This window comes from Camponotus vicinus, unplaced genomic scaffold (genome assembly GCF_025532165.1).
Source record: "Camponotus vicinus isolate PSW18456_S1 unplaced genomic scaffold, iyCamVici1.0 SCAF_10, whole genome shotgun sequence".
Lineage (NCBI taxonomy): Eukaryota > Metazoa > Arthropoda > Insecta > Hymenoptera > Formicidae > Camponotus > Camponotus vicinus.
Genome location: NW_028141946.1, coordinates 18,454,757 through 18,473,196, shown reverse-complemented (window position 1 = coordinate 18,473,196; position 18,440 = coordinate 18,454,757). Strand labels below are relative to the sequence as shown.

The 18,440-nt window shown below is 27.8% G+C and overlaps 1 protein-coding gene across 1 annotated transcript; it reads left to right on the top strand.

The window, feature by feature from the left end:
- Window positions 1–2,867: 2,867 nt before the first annotated feature.
- On the top strand, window positions 2,868–18,014 carry LOC145960668 (venom allergen 5-like). Its single transcript, XM_083080287.1, has 7 exons — window positions 2,868–3,251; window positions 11,317–11,438; window positions 12,244–12,325; window positions 14,718–14,878; window positions 16,003–16,103; window positions 16,819–16,913; window positions 17,089–18,014. The coding sequence occupies exons 1-7, from the start codon at window positions 3,152–3,154 to the stop codon at window positions 17,133–17,135; spliced, it is 708 nt and encodes a 235-aa protein (XP_082936413.1). The 5' UTR covers window positions 2,868–3,151; the 3' UTR covers window positions 17,136–18,014.
- The last annotated feature ends 426 nt before the right edge of the window (window positions 18,015–18,440 follow it).

The window sequence follows — 18,440 nt, the reverse complement described above, 5'->3', positions numbered from 1 at the left end:
ACTTTAATCTTTTCTTCTGTGTTCCTTCTTATCTCTACTATTCAGCTAGCTGTGCAAATCTGTGCGCTGCAGCTTTTCAGTTTCAGAATTAATGTATTAATATTGTCTGTGTTTCTATCTTCTCTTTTGTTTTATTCAGCTTCTTTTTTATATGTTTCACATATTCTATAAATATTTCTTATGTATTTTCATGCACAAAAAATACAAATATTGAATATCTTATATTTATATACGTCTTACATATTACACACTATTATAATCTAATTTATTATACGATTGTATAATATTGGTACATTATATTGATTATATATGAAATAAGATTTTTATGTGCACATAAACATGTATATAATGCACTTATAATATAATATAATATGATATAACATGATATATATTATGATATAAAAAATAGAATAATATTATATATAATTGCAATCGATATAATTACCTGATTTTATTAGTTTAACATATCATTATTTAATTGTCATTTTAGTTTAACATTTCTCTCTTTAATTATTTTTAAAACTTGATAGAAAAATTAATTATTTTTAAAATTAATTATTTTTCAAACTTGATAGAAAAATAGATAGAAAGTTTCGCCGCAAAATTTGCCTCAAAATTATAAATTGTCTAAAATTAGATTTTATATTATAATTTATAAGTGCTCTCATTCAAATTCTCAAATTATAATACATATGAATACTAAACGAATCATTCCTGAATAGGTAATTGCTTGTATAAATGCAAACTGAAGAGACTTTTACGCGAGGAAACACCTTCCAGTTTTATGGAATTTTGATCCAATTGACATAACAAATCTTTGAAGAAGAAAAGTAAACGCTTTCAAAGAGATGACGAACAGAAGAAGTAAATTTTAGTGGCTACTTTGTTCCCAATTTACTTCATAAGTCTACGAAAAGACAAAAAGGAAGTGCGACGAAGAAGTATACATTTGTAATAATCAGCGTTAGAAAAATGCCACGACTTTTCTTCGCGGCCCGATTAATTCTAATAAGCTCGCCGACAAAATGATTCCTCGCCGGCCATCGGTTCTGCTAACGTGCTGATTGCCTTATTACAAAAATAAATTTTTCCGACTTTCCGACGGTTCCGGATGTCTCCTAGATAATAAGCAGATTAATAACAGAGCTTCAGCGTTCGCAGAATGATATTTTAAAGACTTTAATTAAGAAGAATAAATTCTTCTTTAGATTATTATATTTTTTTGTTGAATTATAAAAGAAATCTTGCACATATAAGTCTATTTAGATCATCTATAACTCGCAACAAAATTCGGTAAAAAGAATTTTACACGTATATAACATTTGAAGAATCAAAATACATATTTTTGAAAATGATGGATCATTTTGTTTTGTAATTTTAAGACTTAGTATTTAGAATATTTTCTGACAGACTATTTCATATAAATCTCTCTTTAATTCAGACATAAACCAGTCAACCTTTCTAGACGAACGTTAGACATTTACGGGTTAAAGTTTTGAAGAAATTGCTACTAACTTCTTTAGAACTTTACGCGGATTTCGATCCATCGTTGCAAAAGCACACGGCGAAGTAGTAGAAGATATAGTAAGTCGATGAGGAATGAGTTGAATCAGACGTTCGAAAACCGATAATCAAAGTTGTACGGCGATTCGTGCTGAGCTTAATTAATGGAAAGTCATTTTGCAACTTTTACTTATCATTAAGGATTTATTTAGTCAGAATCGATAAGCTAATCTTTTTTTATTCACGCCAAAGTTTGCGTCAATTAAAATGCTTTATTTCATATAAAATTTTATTGCTTTCGTAGGATAAAAATTTATTGATGATACTTTTTTTCGCATTTGACATTTAATCTAAGATATAATTGTACAAAATAATGTATAAAAAAAAATAATAATAATAACGTTGATAATAATAAAATAATAATTTTAATTTAAATAGCAACAATAGTAAAATAATAATAATATATTCATTGTGTAGTGAGATTTTTATAAAAGAAACGTTGAAATTTTAAAATATATATACAAAAATGAATACTTAATAAAGAAATATATTTCATGGAAATATTTAACACACATATTGTTATCTTCATCTCATTTAAAAATAACCAATCATTTTTAATAATGAATGCAATAAACTTTGCACAACAAAATGTATGATTTCACACAAAAAATGTTGAAAAAGAACTAATAAAATAAATGATAAATTACAATTTTCAACTTGATAACAAGTTCTTGGCTTGGTAAAATATTTGCGTATTAAACTTATATTGTTATGTGTTTTAAAATTAGTTTTGAAATATAACACAATTAATATGTAAGCTAACAATAAGAAAGAAAAATTAATAACTCAAATAAAGTAAACAATTTAAATTTAAACTTTATAGGTTTTACATGTTTTTAGTCAAGTCATTTTATACTCTCTATAAAATAATAAAATATATATATATATATATATATATATATATATATATCTCAATATTAAATAAAAGGATTATATATATGTCTATCATATATTGAAAATAAAGAGGAAGTTTAAATATTTTATTTTTTCAACAGAACAGCTCAAGACCCGACAATAATATATCCGGCGCTGAAAACGCTTTATGGTTTTTAAATTCTTATACGATCGTACAATTAAAGCCATCGATGCGACAACTATTTTTCAGATCAGAGACCGAGAGTCCAGCCGCGAGTTCAACCTTGAGCATACATGTGCTAAATCAGAGTCACCCTGCTCCTGTATGAGCAGCACTCCCCACTGCACTGCGACTGGTTCATTAACAATTACATGGACAGACATGGCACAGGTGGCACGATATATAAAGTCACGAAGAATCGGCACGGCCGGCTATTAGTTTGGCTCGTTCCATCGACCGGTTCGCAGACGGTTTCCGATTCTCTGTATCCCCTGGGCAATCGTAAATCGGCCGATCTAATCGGTCCAACACGTGCCGGAGTGAACGACTTCGAGTTGCTCGTACGCGTTTCATTCAGTCCGCTCTTGCCCCACCTTTTCGACGTTGTTCAGATTTAAGGGAGACCGAGCCCTTGATTACCGAGATTGTTACGAGGTCTGCATTCCGACCGAAATTTTCTCATTGCGCTTCCGGAATCGTAGTCTCGTGTTCTCGAAGTCCTTGTTTGTCACGATGATGTTCACCGAGAAGAACGTTAGTCTTTTCCTAATAACTGCCAAATGTCTCCTAATGATACACTGTGAAACGTCGTGCATAGGAAAATCTTTACTGAGTGAGTACGTCTGGACAACTTTTTTAATATTGATAAGTCAAAATGTTTTGCACCAATTAATAATGCAAAAATTGCACGTTAAATTTTGCTGCACAATGGTATACAATATTCAGTTCTGCAGTTATAAAACAGTCACAAATAATTATACAAAATTGCATATGTTATTAAATTCTTTCGCAACCAACTAGTTTTCAACCAATTGCAGCTTTTATATAATAGACTATCTGCAAATAATGCATTTTTTATGTTTGTGCAATTAAATTTTAAAATATCATTTATGATACCTTATTGTGAGATTTAAAAATAATTGTAAATTCTTATAAAGAATATATAAAGATATTTTTTTTTAATTATGCTGTTTTTAATTTTTTATATTTTTAGAGTTAATATATGTATATGTATATGTATATTTTTAAGGTTAATATATGTATATGTATGTGTATAATATTTTTAAAATTAAGTAGAGAATGATAAATATAAAATATTTTATAAATAAAAATATTTTATAAGCTTATAGTGAACAAATCAAATTTTAAATCCTTTATGTGTAAAAATATAAGAGTGTTTCATGTTTAAATATAACAGAATATCTCTTAATCTTTTATAAAATAGTTTATAAATAATTGCTGTATCTCAAAAATATTGTTAAATATTGTTAAATATTGTCAAAATATTAAATGATAATATTTTTAAAAAAATTTGAATTTATAAGATTATGTAGATTTTTTACGTGAGAGAATTTAAATAATAATATATTCTGTATAAAATAGTATATAAAATATATACGTACATATATAACTAATACATGTTCAATACTTTACATAATGTTCATTGCTGACATAAGACAGCTGAACTATCTATCATAATGTCAATTATTTCAACAAGAAAAAAGAAAGAATTATCAGCTATTATTTTTTAATAATAAAAACAGATTTAATTGGCAAAAAGTATCACTATTTATTATTTTTTATACTTTATAATTCATTATCTCGTAATTTATGATAATCTCAGAATCAATAATTAGTGAGGTATTTAAATATGACCCGCGACCTGTAACATAACACAATTGTCATAGAACCAAATAGCGAATAATGTTTGCATCCGATATGTAATAGCTTGTCATTGCACAGAGTTATCATTTCGTTATATATTTTGTTATATAATTCATTCGAAAACATATCAACTATTTGATACGTGTTATATTTAATAACAAATTTAACATATCGTTACCAACATTATATTCATGGGAATGACGACTGAATAATTCAGTAAAAAATTCAGTACTTTTATGACGACACACAAATATCTTAATAATTCATTTAATTACTTTAATTAATTCCGACATTTAATATTCGTCTAAAAAAGAAAGAAAGAGAGAATAAACGTGATCCCATATATTATTACCTAAAAGTAGACACGGACGTGTCTCTGAAATGACTCGCACGTTTCAACTTGGCCAAACAAGTATCTTCTCCAGTAAGATGTTCAGTAAGATCTCGAATAATCCTCATCGAGAAAGTTCGATGCAGTTCTTTGACACTTTCGTCCGTCAGCCTCCAAACAACATTCAACAGATAAGAACGGATGGTAGAAATATATATGAAACGCACTCGTATGGATTAACCGTGCGAAAGATATGGGGTTCAATGATTTATAATTAATGAGAGAGGACAATATCAAGAGAGAAAAAGAAAGAAAGAGAGAGGGAAAAGGAAAAAAGATTGCGGCCGAAGGTCTGCATTTTTCGAACTTTGTGCATGTTTCCTTATGCATTGCCTTGAACATGATCATCCAATATCGAAAAATAAATTCTTTATGTAAAATTTATGTTGTACAATTTTTCGCTGCACATATTAATTTTTTACGCTAAATATAATTATCATATTCATTAGGAAGAAGTTTTCTAATGAAATCATAAAATATTTGTTATTTTAAAATGTTACAACAAATCATTTTCAATGAATATTTTTGACGTTTGCGAAATAATAAATAATAATTTAATAAATGAGAATGTTAACTGGTATATTAAATTATACAAAAACTATCAAAAAATATTTATATTAATATGTATATTATGAAAATTTTTCATACTGTGTAACCTAAAGTAAATATTTATTACACTTATTACTGGAGATATTTTTAGATATTTTTAAATATATTATATTACTCCAATATGATTATAAAATTCTCTGTAATGTAAACTATAATTTGAAATTAATATTTTATCAGCTAATATATGTTGTACAAAATTTATTTCTTTTTAATCGACAAAAAGCGTAAAAAGTGCCCAAACAGAATTAGCAATTAAAATTTAAACAGAAAGGTGGCCGTATCGAAAGCTATTTATTTAGCGCATCATCGCGAGTCCATTCTCACGAAATTCAGTTAACTGCGAGCTCTACGGTAGAATGGAGTATAGCAGGTGTCGACCGAATTGCATCGTTACGCTCGGTACCAAGCCTATCTCATTTCCGGCGCAAAAAGAAACTGACATTTTCCCGTCATAGAACGGGACGACCGTCAACCAAGAGCGGATGTCACCCGAGTTTGTTTCGCCTTTTCAATGGATGCTAAACGAACGGACGATACACGGCGCGTCGACTCGAATGACGATTAATTGGCGTGCGTCGAGAAGGGAACTTGGCCCGCGTTTTCGTCAACAATGTCCGCCTCTCACGTCCTCTTAATGATCTGCGCTCGTTATCCGACTATTGCAAACAGCACGGATGCAAATCTCGTGTTTTAAAAATAAATAAAAGTTCGTTGTAACGTGTACAACGTTATCGCAACGTGAAAAACGTGCTCTAGAGCGAGAAATTTGTAATAATCTCTTAACGCAAATGTACTCTGTCATGATATTCGTGGTATAGTTTATTTTCGGTTTTCATTGTTCTTGCACATTTTGTTTTATAAGTTTGGCAAGAGAAAAATTTTAAAAAATGAAGAGAGAGAGAGAAATTCATATATATTATTTTCATCCTTTTAAAGATTAATTTAAAGATTAATACAATTATTTCCAAAGCTCGTTTTAGTTCATTAGATAACGATGGAGAGAATTTTTATTCTGTTATCAAACTATCCTTCTATTCTGAAATTTGATCTTAATCCTTATTTTTATTCCAAAAACATATAAAAATGAAAATGTATGTGATAAATATGTCTATTTATGCCATACTTTTTTATGCAGTACATGTATATGAAAAATATGAATTTGTGTGCAGTACATGTATATGAAAAATATGAATTTACAACGAACAGTACATAAAGCTACATATTTAATAACTATTTGTTTTCTTTACACCAATTGATTCTTCTCATTATTTTACTTATGAAAATATTGAGATAAGATAATCACGAAATGAATATTTTATAATTTATGAGATATTTCATAATTTATATAAATTGTATTTATATCAACTTAAAGTACATATATAAAATGTATCGTTTTAAATTTTTGAATCAATCTACTGTAATAATTTTTTATGCCAAATATTGCAAGAAATCAATTTATATAAATAAATTAAGGTGATGCCGTATGAAAAAATAAAGATGATTTTGAAATTACTCATGATTTACTCGTGATTTTTATTTAAGATCAAATCAATGGCACTACCTTATGTCTCCCACGAAATCACAAAACTTTTGTATGAAACATTTTTCGATAGAAGTTTTATTTTTCAAGAAATATTAATGCATCATTTAAAATGAGCTTCCTATCTCTCTCTCTCCCTCTCTCCTTCTGTGTGTATGTGTGTTGTTTCGCATATCTATTTAAAATCCATCAAATATTTTTGTAGGATTAGTATTCATTTATTTCGATTAATTATGTATATGTTTGTACTACAGAGAATATTATTATTCTGATTAAATTAATAATTATATATTGAATATTATATTATATTGAATATATTATATTATTGAATAATTATATATTAGATAAAACTTTTATACTTTTATATTAAATAAAACTTTTTTTATGTATAATTTAAAACATAAAATATACTATAAAATATACTAGGATTATATATTGCACGTTTAGTTTTATCCAGCAAGCATTTTATTAATAATAAACTATAACATCTATAAAAGAATAGAGAACTCTTTCCATTTTTATTAGCTTTCTTGTCACGCTTATTTTTTGCTGATAGCTTTTTTACCATTCTACTCTTTTTTTCATATCCTTTTGTCTGTCCTTTTGTCAAATTCACTTTTTCTTTTCCTGATAGTTTTTCTACAATTCTGGTTTTTCATATCCCTTTTCCCTTTCTACTGTAATGCACGCGAATATATGTAATAAATGTTTATCAATTTCTTTTATTTTAAAATCATCAAGATTGAGCAACTTGTTTTTATTTTAAGATCTCTCAATTTCTATTTTTGTTTTTATGATATAAGTGGAAACATTGCACATTCTTGCTTTCTCACTCTTAGTTTAAAAGAAACAGATTTGGAATAAAGAAAGAAAGTCTAGAATACAAATTCTTAAAATAAAAGGAATATTATATATTAAGTTAAATATTATAATATAAAGTTATTAATTAATATAAAATTTTTCCATTCATACTTTCGATGGAGAAACTATTCTATTCGAGGTCCGAAACAGAGATTGATTTCGGGAATAAATTGATGGGTATTTATCCTCTCATTATTTCCTCTCGGGTAAGAAAGATTATTCAACATTCGGCATAGTCTTTTGGCCAGAAGTAGAAATCGACAACTGCCATAAATTCAAATTGGCGATCACTATCGAGAATGCCTCGCACGAATACGGGTTATGTAATATTTACGGAAAATCCGTATGTTAATAAGATCGTATGTTAATAATCCGGTTTAAAAACAGTTAATGATCTATCATATGTATAACTGTATAGATTGCAGGTTCTCAACTTAATAGCATCTATCGATTTAAGATTGTTTCCGACAGGAATGTATTTAATTATTTGCCCAATTTCGTTGCGACATTAATATTCATTCATTCGTTTTTGGAATTTTATTTATCTTTATATATATAATATTGGACATAAAAAATTTCATATTTATTTATATTTATACTTAAAGAAGTATTGTAGGTTTACAGCATATTTATTATTATGTTTTTCTCTAGTATAATAAATAAATAAATAAAAGAATTATTTAAATTATTTTAAAAACTAAATCTGTTAGAGCTCTAATTGTGCAAAGAATTAATGCATTATCTTGTAATAATTTCTTGAATATATGTTGTAACAAAATAAAATTTGTCGCATAAAGCAAATAAAAAATTAGAAAATTAATAAACAAAAATTATACCTCATTTTCCTTTTGATATATATTGTAGAGGATGCATTCCTAAATAATATATTTTAAACTATATAGCGCTTTTCTTTTGTTCCTGAGATATGCAACTTTGAAATATTGTAAATATAAAATTTCTAGAAAAGGGAATTTAATTGACCTTAACATTGACATATGTGTTTACAAGATTATATTTTCCAATAACTTTTTTTAAAAAAGTTTTTATCACTATTAAGAATTCATTAAGCTATCCATTATAGCTATTAAATATTCATATGAAGATTTAAATATGCAAGTATGTAACGAATTTATTTATCTCAAACTTTTTTTTACGGAAAGTTCCAAACTATGTATTTTATAGTTTCACTTTATTATAATAAACGCGCGAATGGGAGAGGGACTTTCTGCCATCTCCCACATCATCCACCCCGAAAAATAACCCAACACAAACCTATTTCAAATTTTTAAGTTGAAATTAGGTTCAGATTAGGTTAAAATTTCATCGAGACAGAGATGCAGGGGAAAGAATGGAGCCTCCCCCGCTGTATTTATTTTTAGGAAGATAAAGATGGTACATATATAATTTAAAACATAGAGATAGCATACATATAATTTAAAGAAAAACTTATTCGAACATAAAAAGCGTCTCTGCTTCGATACTTATTGTATGAGCCGCTTAAGCGAACTTCGTACAAGCTCGAGCCGACAGCGTCGTCCACTTACCTCATTAAGTCACCCTCGGACCTGGAAGGGACCGCGAAGACCGCACAGGGACGCGAGCCAGGGAGTCTCGTAAGATAGATTGAAAGTACCCGGAGGACGTGGCGGTCGGTCCACCCTAGCGATACCCTGTGCTCACGGCAGATAGTAATTAACTTGCGTGAAGCTTTTGCCCGCGCTAGCACAGCGACCGTCGGTCGAATTACTGATGCAAAACTTGCGACCTCTCGGCACCTCGTCTATTTCACAAAGGCCGCGCAATTAGTGCCACCTTTCTCGTTCTTCTCCCTGTGATCAAGCGTACCACTGGCTGCTGCTGCTGCGACGTACTCGCAGGGAAAAGTGATTAAACCCGTAGCTACCGCAGAATAGAATATTGCGAGGATTTTCGTGAAACGACTTTGCCAATAAGATGCTTCATTTTGCTAATAAGATGCTTCATTTTATAAGATAAATGATAACTAGAGATGTAAATAGAAAAAATGTTTTTTTTTTCAAAAATATGATTTTTTGTAAAAAAAACAACAAACCCTCTTTTCTTTTTTTTTTAGATATATTTAATATCTTTTTATTTTGAACATTTCAAGCTGATTTTTCATTATTTTTGATTTTTCAGATAACAGAGTTAAACCATCATTATTTTAAACGTAGGTCGCATTCCAATTGGCTATATAATTGTGTAATTATTTATTAGATTAATCTTCCAAAAACAATATTAAATTTGAATAAATTGTCTTTATTATAGACACATAAATATAATTTTTAATTTTTAAAAATATACTTTAATCGCTATTTTAAATATAATATATAATAAATTAAATATAATATATAATAAATAATAAATTAAATATATAATATATAATAAATTAAATATAATATAATAAAAAGTAATTAAAGTTTTTATAGTTTTAATTAATTTTTTTCGGAAATAATAGCTTAATGAGATTTTTGCATTAAAATGATACCAAGGACAACACAATTCGAATAATTTTTAACTAGATATATAATAAAAATTATTGTTATTTATCTTACTAGAAATTATCCGAATCGTATTAATATAATTTGCGGCAAAGCCTGATTAATTCATTAAAATTACATTCGAAAAAAGATAAATAATAATCGAATAAATTGATTGAATGATACAAATTCGATGAATTCGACAAATATCCGAATATGCATGTATTCTCTCGAAGACATTTTCAAACATTTTCGCAGTTTCTTCCTAATTATGGATTGTTAGGAATGAGTTAGCGTTCGCACCGTCTAGAAACGGCATAACAAAGTGAACAAAAGGAAACGCCATCACTTCCATTTCAATAGGAAGTTAAACTTACGAGACGGAAGTTCTTTATGCACCAAATGAAAGACAAGGGGAACAACGCTAAACCAACTTCCGTAGAAAGTTTTTCGGGAAGCTGCGCAATCTGTAGCTTGCAAAGAACAGTACCAAATGGAGAAAAACCTGAAAGAAGGCCCATATAAAGTTCTCATACCATAAAAGATTATTTAAGATAAAAGAAATCAGATGACATCTCATAAATTCTCTCCTGTCTCGACGTTATATCTTCATAAGCCGCCGTAAATAATACGCGGCATAATATCTTCCAATTTTTATATATTTGAAACATAATTTTGACATATAAATGCATAAATGTAAAGTAAAATTTATTTAATAAAAAATTAAAATAAACAAATTAAAATAAAATTTATTAAATAAATGAATAAATTTCTTTATAAAATTTTAAAAAAATGTTATTTAATTATCAAATAAATATGATAAAATTATTGAGCAACATTTAAGAATTATTGAAATTGTAATATATGAAATATTATAATATTATTTATAACATGTATTATAAAATATACAATTCTAAAATTATATTTCTTAAGATTTTATTTATCTGTTGCTGTTTTTCTTTGCTACTAAAACTAGTTGACAATTCAAACATATTCGATTCTGTATTTTTCTTTCTATTTTATAGCAGAGTGATCGTATCATAATATATAATATTTGTCTCTAGAGACAAATATATTTGGAAAGCAGCAGCTGAAAACATATATTATCTTATAGGATCCGGTGGTATATCGTGCGAAGAGAAGCAGATTATCCTGGACGAACACAATCGATTGAGGCAACTAGTGGCACTAGGACAGATACGTGGTCAACCTGGAGCAGCGAATATGATGGAGATGGTAAGTCAATAATTTCATCTTATTTCCTAGAAAATTGCCCTCAAAATCTCGAGAGAAAATACGTTCTCTAAATAATTCATATAAATAGATAAAAATACTCGAAAAATGATATGATAAAAGACAGTTTTCTTTGCATATTATTTTTTAATATTATTCAATTTCTACTAATTCGTGTGTTATACTATCATATATAATTTACTTGTTTTTTATTTCGGTTTTTTCTCCTTCTTATATAAAAATTAATTTAATATAATCAGAAGAATATAATATAATTATAATACATAAGTAATGATGATACATATTAATTTAAATATTAAGCTAAATGTTTGCAAAAGTATTCCCAAAAATATCCAAGATAATTTTTATCTCGAAACAAAGAATATATTAAAAAAAACAAATACAAACATCTTTATTACATGCAATAAAAAAATAAAGAATTATCTTATACATTCTTATTAATCCTTACAAAAAAAGAGCTATACTAATAATCAAATTTTTGTCGAGAAAACCGATTATAAATCTACTAAAATGTCTGCAATGAAAATTCAGTAGTTCAGAGATATAATAATCAAATTTATGACGATATCGTTGAACGTACTAAACTTTATTCTGCAGCATGATGAAAATATTCTTTTATCTCGCAACATATTTATATTTGTAAAAAAGCATTCTCTCGCAATATACACTAATTTACACGATAAGTCGCATGACGAATTAATCACATAGTTGAAGTGAGTTTTATAACTCTATAATATTCCGTGTATCGTGCTGTACGATTAATTCGACGTGTATGTTACTGTTACAGATATGGGACGACGAACTTGCTGCGATAGCACAAAGATGGGCAGATCGCTGTGCCGAGTCACATGACAATCTAAGAAATGTCCGTAAGTAATATTTTATTGGCGATTATATTGCATATTTAAGCGAAATGACATTTCTAATATATATATCACAAAAACAATATAATATAACTTTATAATGCCGGAAAAATAACATATTATAACAGCATACGTATGTTAGAAGAGCAGTATTATAAAAATAAATTCTTGCAATAAATAAAAATCACATATAAAGAAAAGTTTTCGTTGAATAAAAGTTTAAAAACTTTTGTTAATGAAATAAATTAATGCATACAAAACATTACAATACAAACATGACAATAAAAACCTATGATCAACTGCTATTTTCTCATACCAGAATAAAATATAATATTTTAGAATTGGGTGCTATTTAAAAGCTTCTGAATCCCGTAAGTTAATTAATTGCGAGCGCATTACAAGGAAGAAATTTTGTTGTTATTTTTGGAAGAGCCGAGCTCATATATGTTCACCATTCCACCATCGCTCTAAAAGATAAGAATATCGAATTCCACTTAGTGGTAAAATTAAGTGCTTTGTGTGAGCTTTTAAATCGATATAGTTTAAATCGATATAGTTTAAATTTTTAAGCTCTATTTCTTAAAACCAAAGCAGTATTTGAATTATTTGAAAAAGGCTTAAAATATAAAGACTCTCCCTATCCTCATGCATTACGTATAATTTCTAAAAATAGACATATCTTGACATTGCAGAAGAAATATCCTTGCTCTTTTTCGATTTAAGAAAGAACTATATTTAAAGATGCGATAAATATATCATTTTTCTCGATTATGGTTCTTTCGCTTCATAAAAAGTAAAAGTACCATAAAAATCATAAATTTTTTGCATTTTAAGTATAATTCTTTCCTATGTGATATTTCTATGCAACAGTTTCAGCTACAAATTACAATATATTTTATAAAAAGGCAGAGTAAACATTTCGCTCCTTTTCATTCCTCAAAGAAAAAATAAGATTCTTATTTTTTCTAAGTGACGAGTAGAGATATAAGTAGAAAAAAAGTTTCTTTTCCATAAAATACGATTTGTTTATTAAAAAAATCGACAAGCCTCTTATTTTTTCAAAATTTTGTTTATTTTCAGATATTTAACACGTTTACATTACAAGTTTTCGCTATTTTTTATTTTTCCGATGATAGGTTTGATCTAACCATTATTTTTCAGATTTTTTGATATAACTATTATTTTTTATATCTCCAGTGATAGATTTGATCTAACCACGAATTCAAATATAGTTCGTGTTCCAATTGGCTATTAAATAAACATGATGACGTCTAAAGACGTCTTAGTGGCATCATTAAAACGTTACTGTGACATCATTAAATCACATAAATTATAACAATGTTTATATTACAGGTAGTCATAGTTACAAATCGTATTACGTTGAGAAAATATCTCATAATTCACGTAGCCTCACAAATAGAAATCGCTGCTTGATTAAACTTTTAAAGTATCTTCAAACCTCGATATCTTTTTTGTCTTCCATTATTCTACATATTAAATATTGAAATTTTTTTCCGAGAGAATACTCCAAAAATAAAATCTATCACAGCATGTGTATTTTATGCATCAGCATATGCATTTTATGCATTACCGTTAGCTTCTTTTATTTAAACAGACGATATGAAATATCGAATTATTGTTGAAAAGATTATCGTAGGATTAAAGAAAAAATTAAACTATTCAACGATAATCAATATATCGAAACACATACAAAACAAAGCTTAATATTTAAAACATGATATTATTAAAACTTCTCCGATATACATTAATTCAGAAACGAAAAGAATGTGCTTTTCTATAAAAAAATGCATATGTTAATTATAGACATCTTCAAAATTGATATTAATTGATAATATATGACAATATTATTAAAATCTACAAAAATGCAGAAAAACAAATATTCGAAATGTAAATATAAATTAGAATTCTACGAATATATAATTGTAAATTTAATATACCTTTCTCTCTCTCTTTCCCTTCTTTCCTCCTTCTTTCATTTTTTCTCTCTGCTTTTTTATTTGTTTTTGCTCTCATTTCTCTTCATTTTTTTATTTTTTGATTTCTCTTATCATTCTCATGCTTTCTTCTCGCTCTCTCCTTCTTGCTGTTTTTCATCTCTTTTCGACTTTATAGCCTTTAAAAACAAAACCTATATAAATTTTCAATAAATCTTTTAATAAACAAAATTGATAGGAGTAGATTTTTTAATAAAAATGTCCAAATCCTATACTAATTTGATAAAAATATAGCAATTATTATTTATAACGTTTCATTTTCGCTTCATTTTTATATATTGTTGGCAAAACGTGACATTATATTACGCCGAAAGTTTAATGTACTTTTTGTCCGAGTTTTACTTTTAAATGATTCATGATTGATCAAAGTATTTGATTGGCAGGTAGATTCGCGGTAGGACAAAACATCGCTCGCTCGTGGACGTTTAGGCCCCCGAGACGTTATGACGATGAGCCGGACTGGAGACGGCAAATTTCTGGTTGGTTCAGCGAGGTACAATACTATCACTCTGGTTATAGCACAACGACTGGACATTACACACAGGTCTGTAATAGGAGTCTGCAAAATCCGAAAATATCAAAGCGTTAGAAAATTATATAATTGATTCACATGATATGTAAGAGAAAGATCTCTAGAGGAAGGAGAAGAATTTTATTAGCAGAAAAATAAAACTTCCCTTTATTACTTCATATTCGATATAAAAACGACAAAATCATTGTAATTTATTATTCGATATTACAGCAAGATCTGTACGTTATATTGGTTATACGTTAAAATAAAAAAATCTTGCCGAAAAAATTTGTGTTTTAGAAAAAAGATTTAAATTTATCGTTCACAAGCGGAACAATATATATTCTTAATAAATATTTTTCGCTAATTAGTTATTCTGACGAAATAATATTTGCAAAATTCAACAAGATTTCCAAATAATGTCACTCTCTTAAAGAGTTTTTTTTTACTATTCAGATAATAATTGATTTGCAGTGACGAGGATATATAAAATATGAATTCTTTTAACGTAGTCGAGCTGTGTAAAGATTGAACCTTTATTCATAGGTCAGTTTCAAAATAAGTTTGAGAAATAAGATTAAAAAACGCGATTTATAGACCCGATCGATCTCTCAATCGCAGTTAATTAATTCTTATTTTATGAACTTGTGCTGTTATTTTATGAATTTTCATGAGATTGTCATTTACGAAAGAACTTTTTAACGACGAGTTTGTCTTCCGGGAAGGAAGCTTGTTTTATTAACTGTATTATTTATCATATTATTGAAAACGCATGTGCGTAGAAGATACTCGAATTTAATTTAATTTACTTCGTTAAAAAAATATATAACATTTCATTATATATATTTGCATATTAAAATCTGGATTTCTAAAGAGCACTTTACTTTTAATCGGTTATATCTTAAGAGCTGTTGATATATCTCGACTTTTTTTATTAAAGTAAATTAAACTCTTGAAATTAGCTGAAGAAAATGTGACGAAAGCTCTTGGTTTTACGAGAAAACACCTCTGTATATTTATCAAATCGTCTATCCCGAGACAGCGTATTCAAAGTAATCGAAGCGTAAACTGTTCCGTTCGCGGACTCTTTTCATGTTCACGTGCGCGAGCAATTTACAGATCTTTAAGAAGCAGAAAACATTCCGAATTAATTCCAGTTGGTGTGGGGCGACACCTTCCTGCTGGGATGCGGATATTCATTTTATTACGATCCCGCTCGCGGGTACACCAAGAATTACGTATGCAACTACGGGCCGAGGTAAGAATTCTACTTCGAAATACCACTAGCTTCATTTTCTTTATTTAGTTTCATTCATATTAGAATATGGAAATTGCGTCAAGGCATATTACAGAACTAGATTTTTATTAAACGAAATACTCCTTCGTCTTTATAATTTCAGAACGTAATTTTCCTTTCAAAATGATGTAAAAAAATAACTCTACTCCTTTCAAAATGATCAAAAATTAAATCTACGATTTTCAAACGACTAATTTTATATATTGAAAAAAGTTTCAAGAGAGAAAGATGTGGAAAAGGAAGAGAAAGGAAGAAGGAAGAGAAAAGAAACAGCAATCTTTTTAAATCATTTGGAATAACATGTTTTTTTGAGTTCATGAAAAGAGGAGCGAATAATAAAATTCATATTTTTTATTTTCTATTTCTGTCTCTTTGTATTAATTTTGAATATAATTAATAACTTTAATTACGTGAATTTTTAAGGAAATTATATAAACCATACTTTTAATTGCACGATATATAATTCTTAATTTTCATTAGCTCCTTATATTTATCCCATCATTATGTGTAAAATTAAATTATAAATATCAAAAATTAAAATTATATTGTAAATATCAAATCGATACTTTTTGAAAAATGGCACGAAGAAATTATTCTCTCAATAAAGAATAATAAATATAATAAGAATAATAAGAAAATGATAAGGAAAATCATTATGAGTTTTATTTCGTTTCAGTGGAAACGTAATTGGTGTATCACCTTATCAATCAGGTCAACCTGCATGCGACAATTATGGAATGTCATATAGCAACAGATATGCTGGATTGTGTTGTTAGTATCATAATTAGCATTATAATTAGAGATATAAAGAAACTATTTTTTTGACAAAATATATTATACTAAAAAATTTCTTTCTTATATTATTAAAATCTTTTCTCTTATTTCGCGCTCTTTTTTAGCAACAAGTATGCATATATATATGTTAATGAACATTATGTGATTACAGCTCGTGGCAGTTATTATCATCTCGGAGCTCTATGTATATATGGATAATATTACATGGATATTTATATGGAGAACATTAATTAACAATGGCAAATAGTTCTCGCTAATAGGGCAGTCAGTTGCAATGTATAAATTGTAATTAGTTTTGACGATGAAGAAACAGCTGATTCGCTTATGCGCGATGTCAATTTATATAAACGACAATGAGGCAAATTATGCTTATTACCATGTAAATATGTGTCTACGAGATTGTAATATTGAATTAGTCAAATGTAGTCAAGGCCGTCGAGAGCGGATTTCGGTGAAGAAATTTCTCTGGTCTCTCTTTCTCGCAACCCACTGGGAGCTGACTTCGAAATCCCTGTATGCAGAATTTGTATTCATGATGAAAAAGAAGACGCTAACAAGCACGCAAATATGAGAAAAAGAAAGTTTATTCTTAAAAAGGAAATCAAATTCTTTCATTGTCTCAATGTCCAGAGTAAATTACTCAAAGTCGAAAAAATTATTCACTGGTCAAAAAATAATAAACCTTTGTCTGAAATATAATTAAATATCAAACTCACACACAAGCATGCACTTAGAATATGAAGCACGCTTAAATTATTAAATCAAACAAGTATTTATAACTTAATTCACTTTCATTAAAAAATAGTATGTATTAGGAAGGTGTGTCTCGCCCAAGATAAAATTTAGAAAAATCTCTCTGGAAATTTTTCTCCCTCCCTCCCTCCCTCTCTCTCTCTCTCTTTCTTTCTTGATCTGTTAATTTTAGTCTCTCAATTCATCTAGTCTTTATTTATAGTCCATAGAAATTAGTAATTAAAATAAGGTAAGATAATAGATGACGGATAATAGATAATAGATAATGAAATTTTATATCAGTAACCGTTTCTTTCTTTCTCTCTCTCTCTCTCTCTCGTGTAAGTAGAGTTTAAATCTTATTATTAGAATATATATTATGCATAATTATTGTATTAGAATAATATAGACAATTTCTGTGCATGTAGAAAATTTATAAATTATGTAAATAAAGAATTTGATATTATCTTTACTGATGTCTATCCTCTAGTTAATATTTTAAAATATATTAAAACATTTATTTTAATATAAAATTATGATAAAATGACGAAGAGATAACAGTAGCCAATTATAGAAGATAGAAGCGTATCCAATTATATTAATTTTAATAAAATGAATTTCACTCGTTTTCCACCATGTAAACCCGTTTTTAAATTAATTAAAAAGAAAAACACTTGCTTTCAACCAATTCAAACGTTTTACAGATATACACAGAAAATTAATTTTATAATAATTTTAATAATTAATTAAAATTATCTTACACTGTATGTA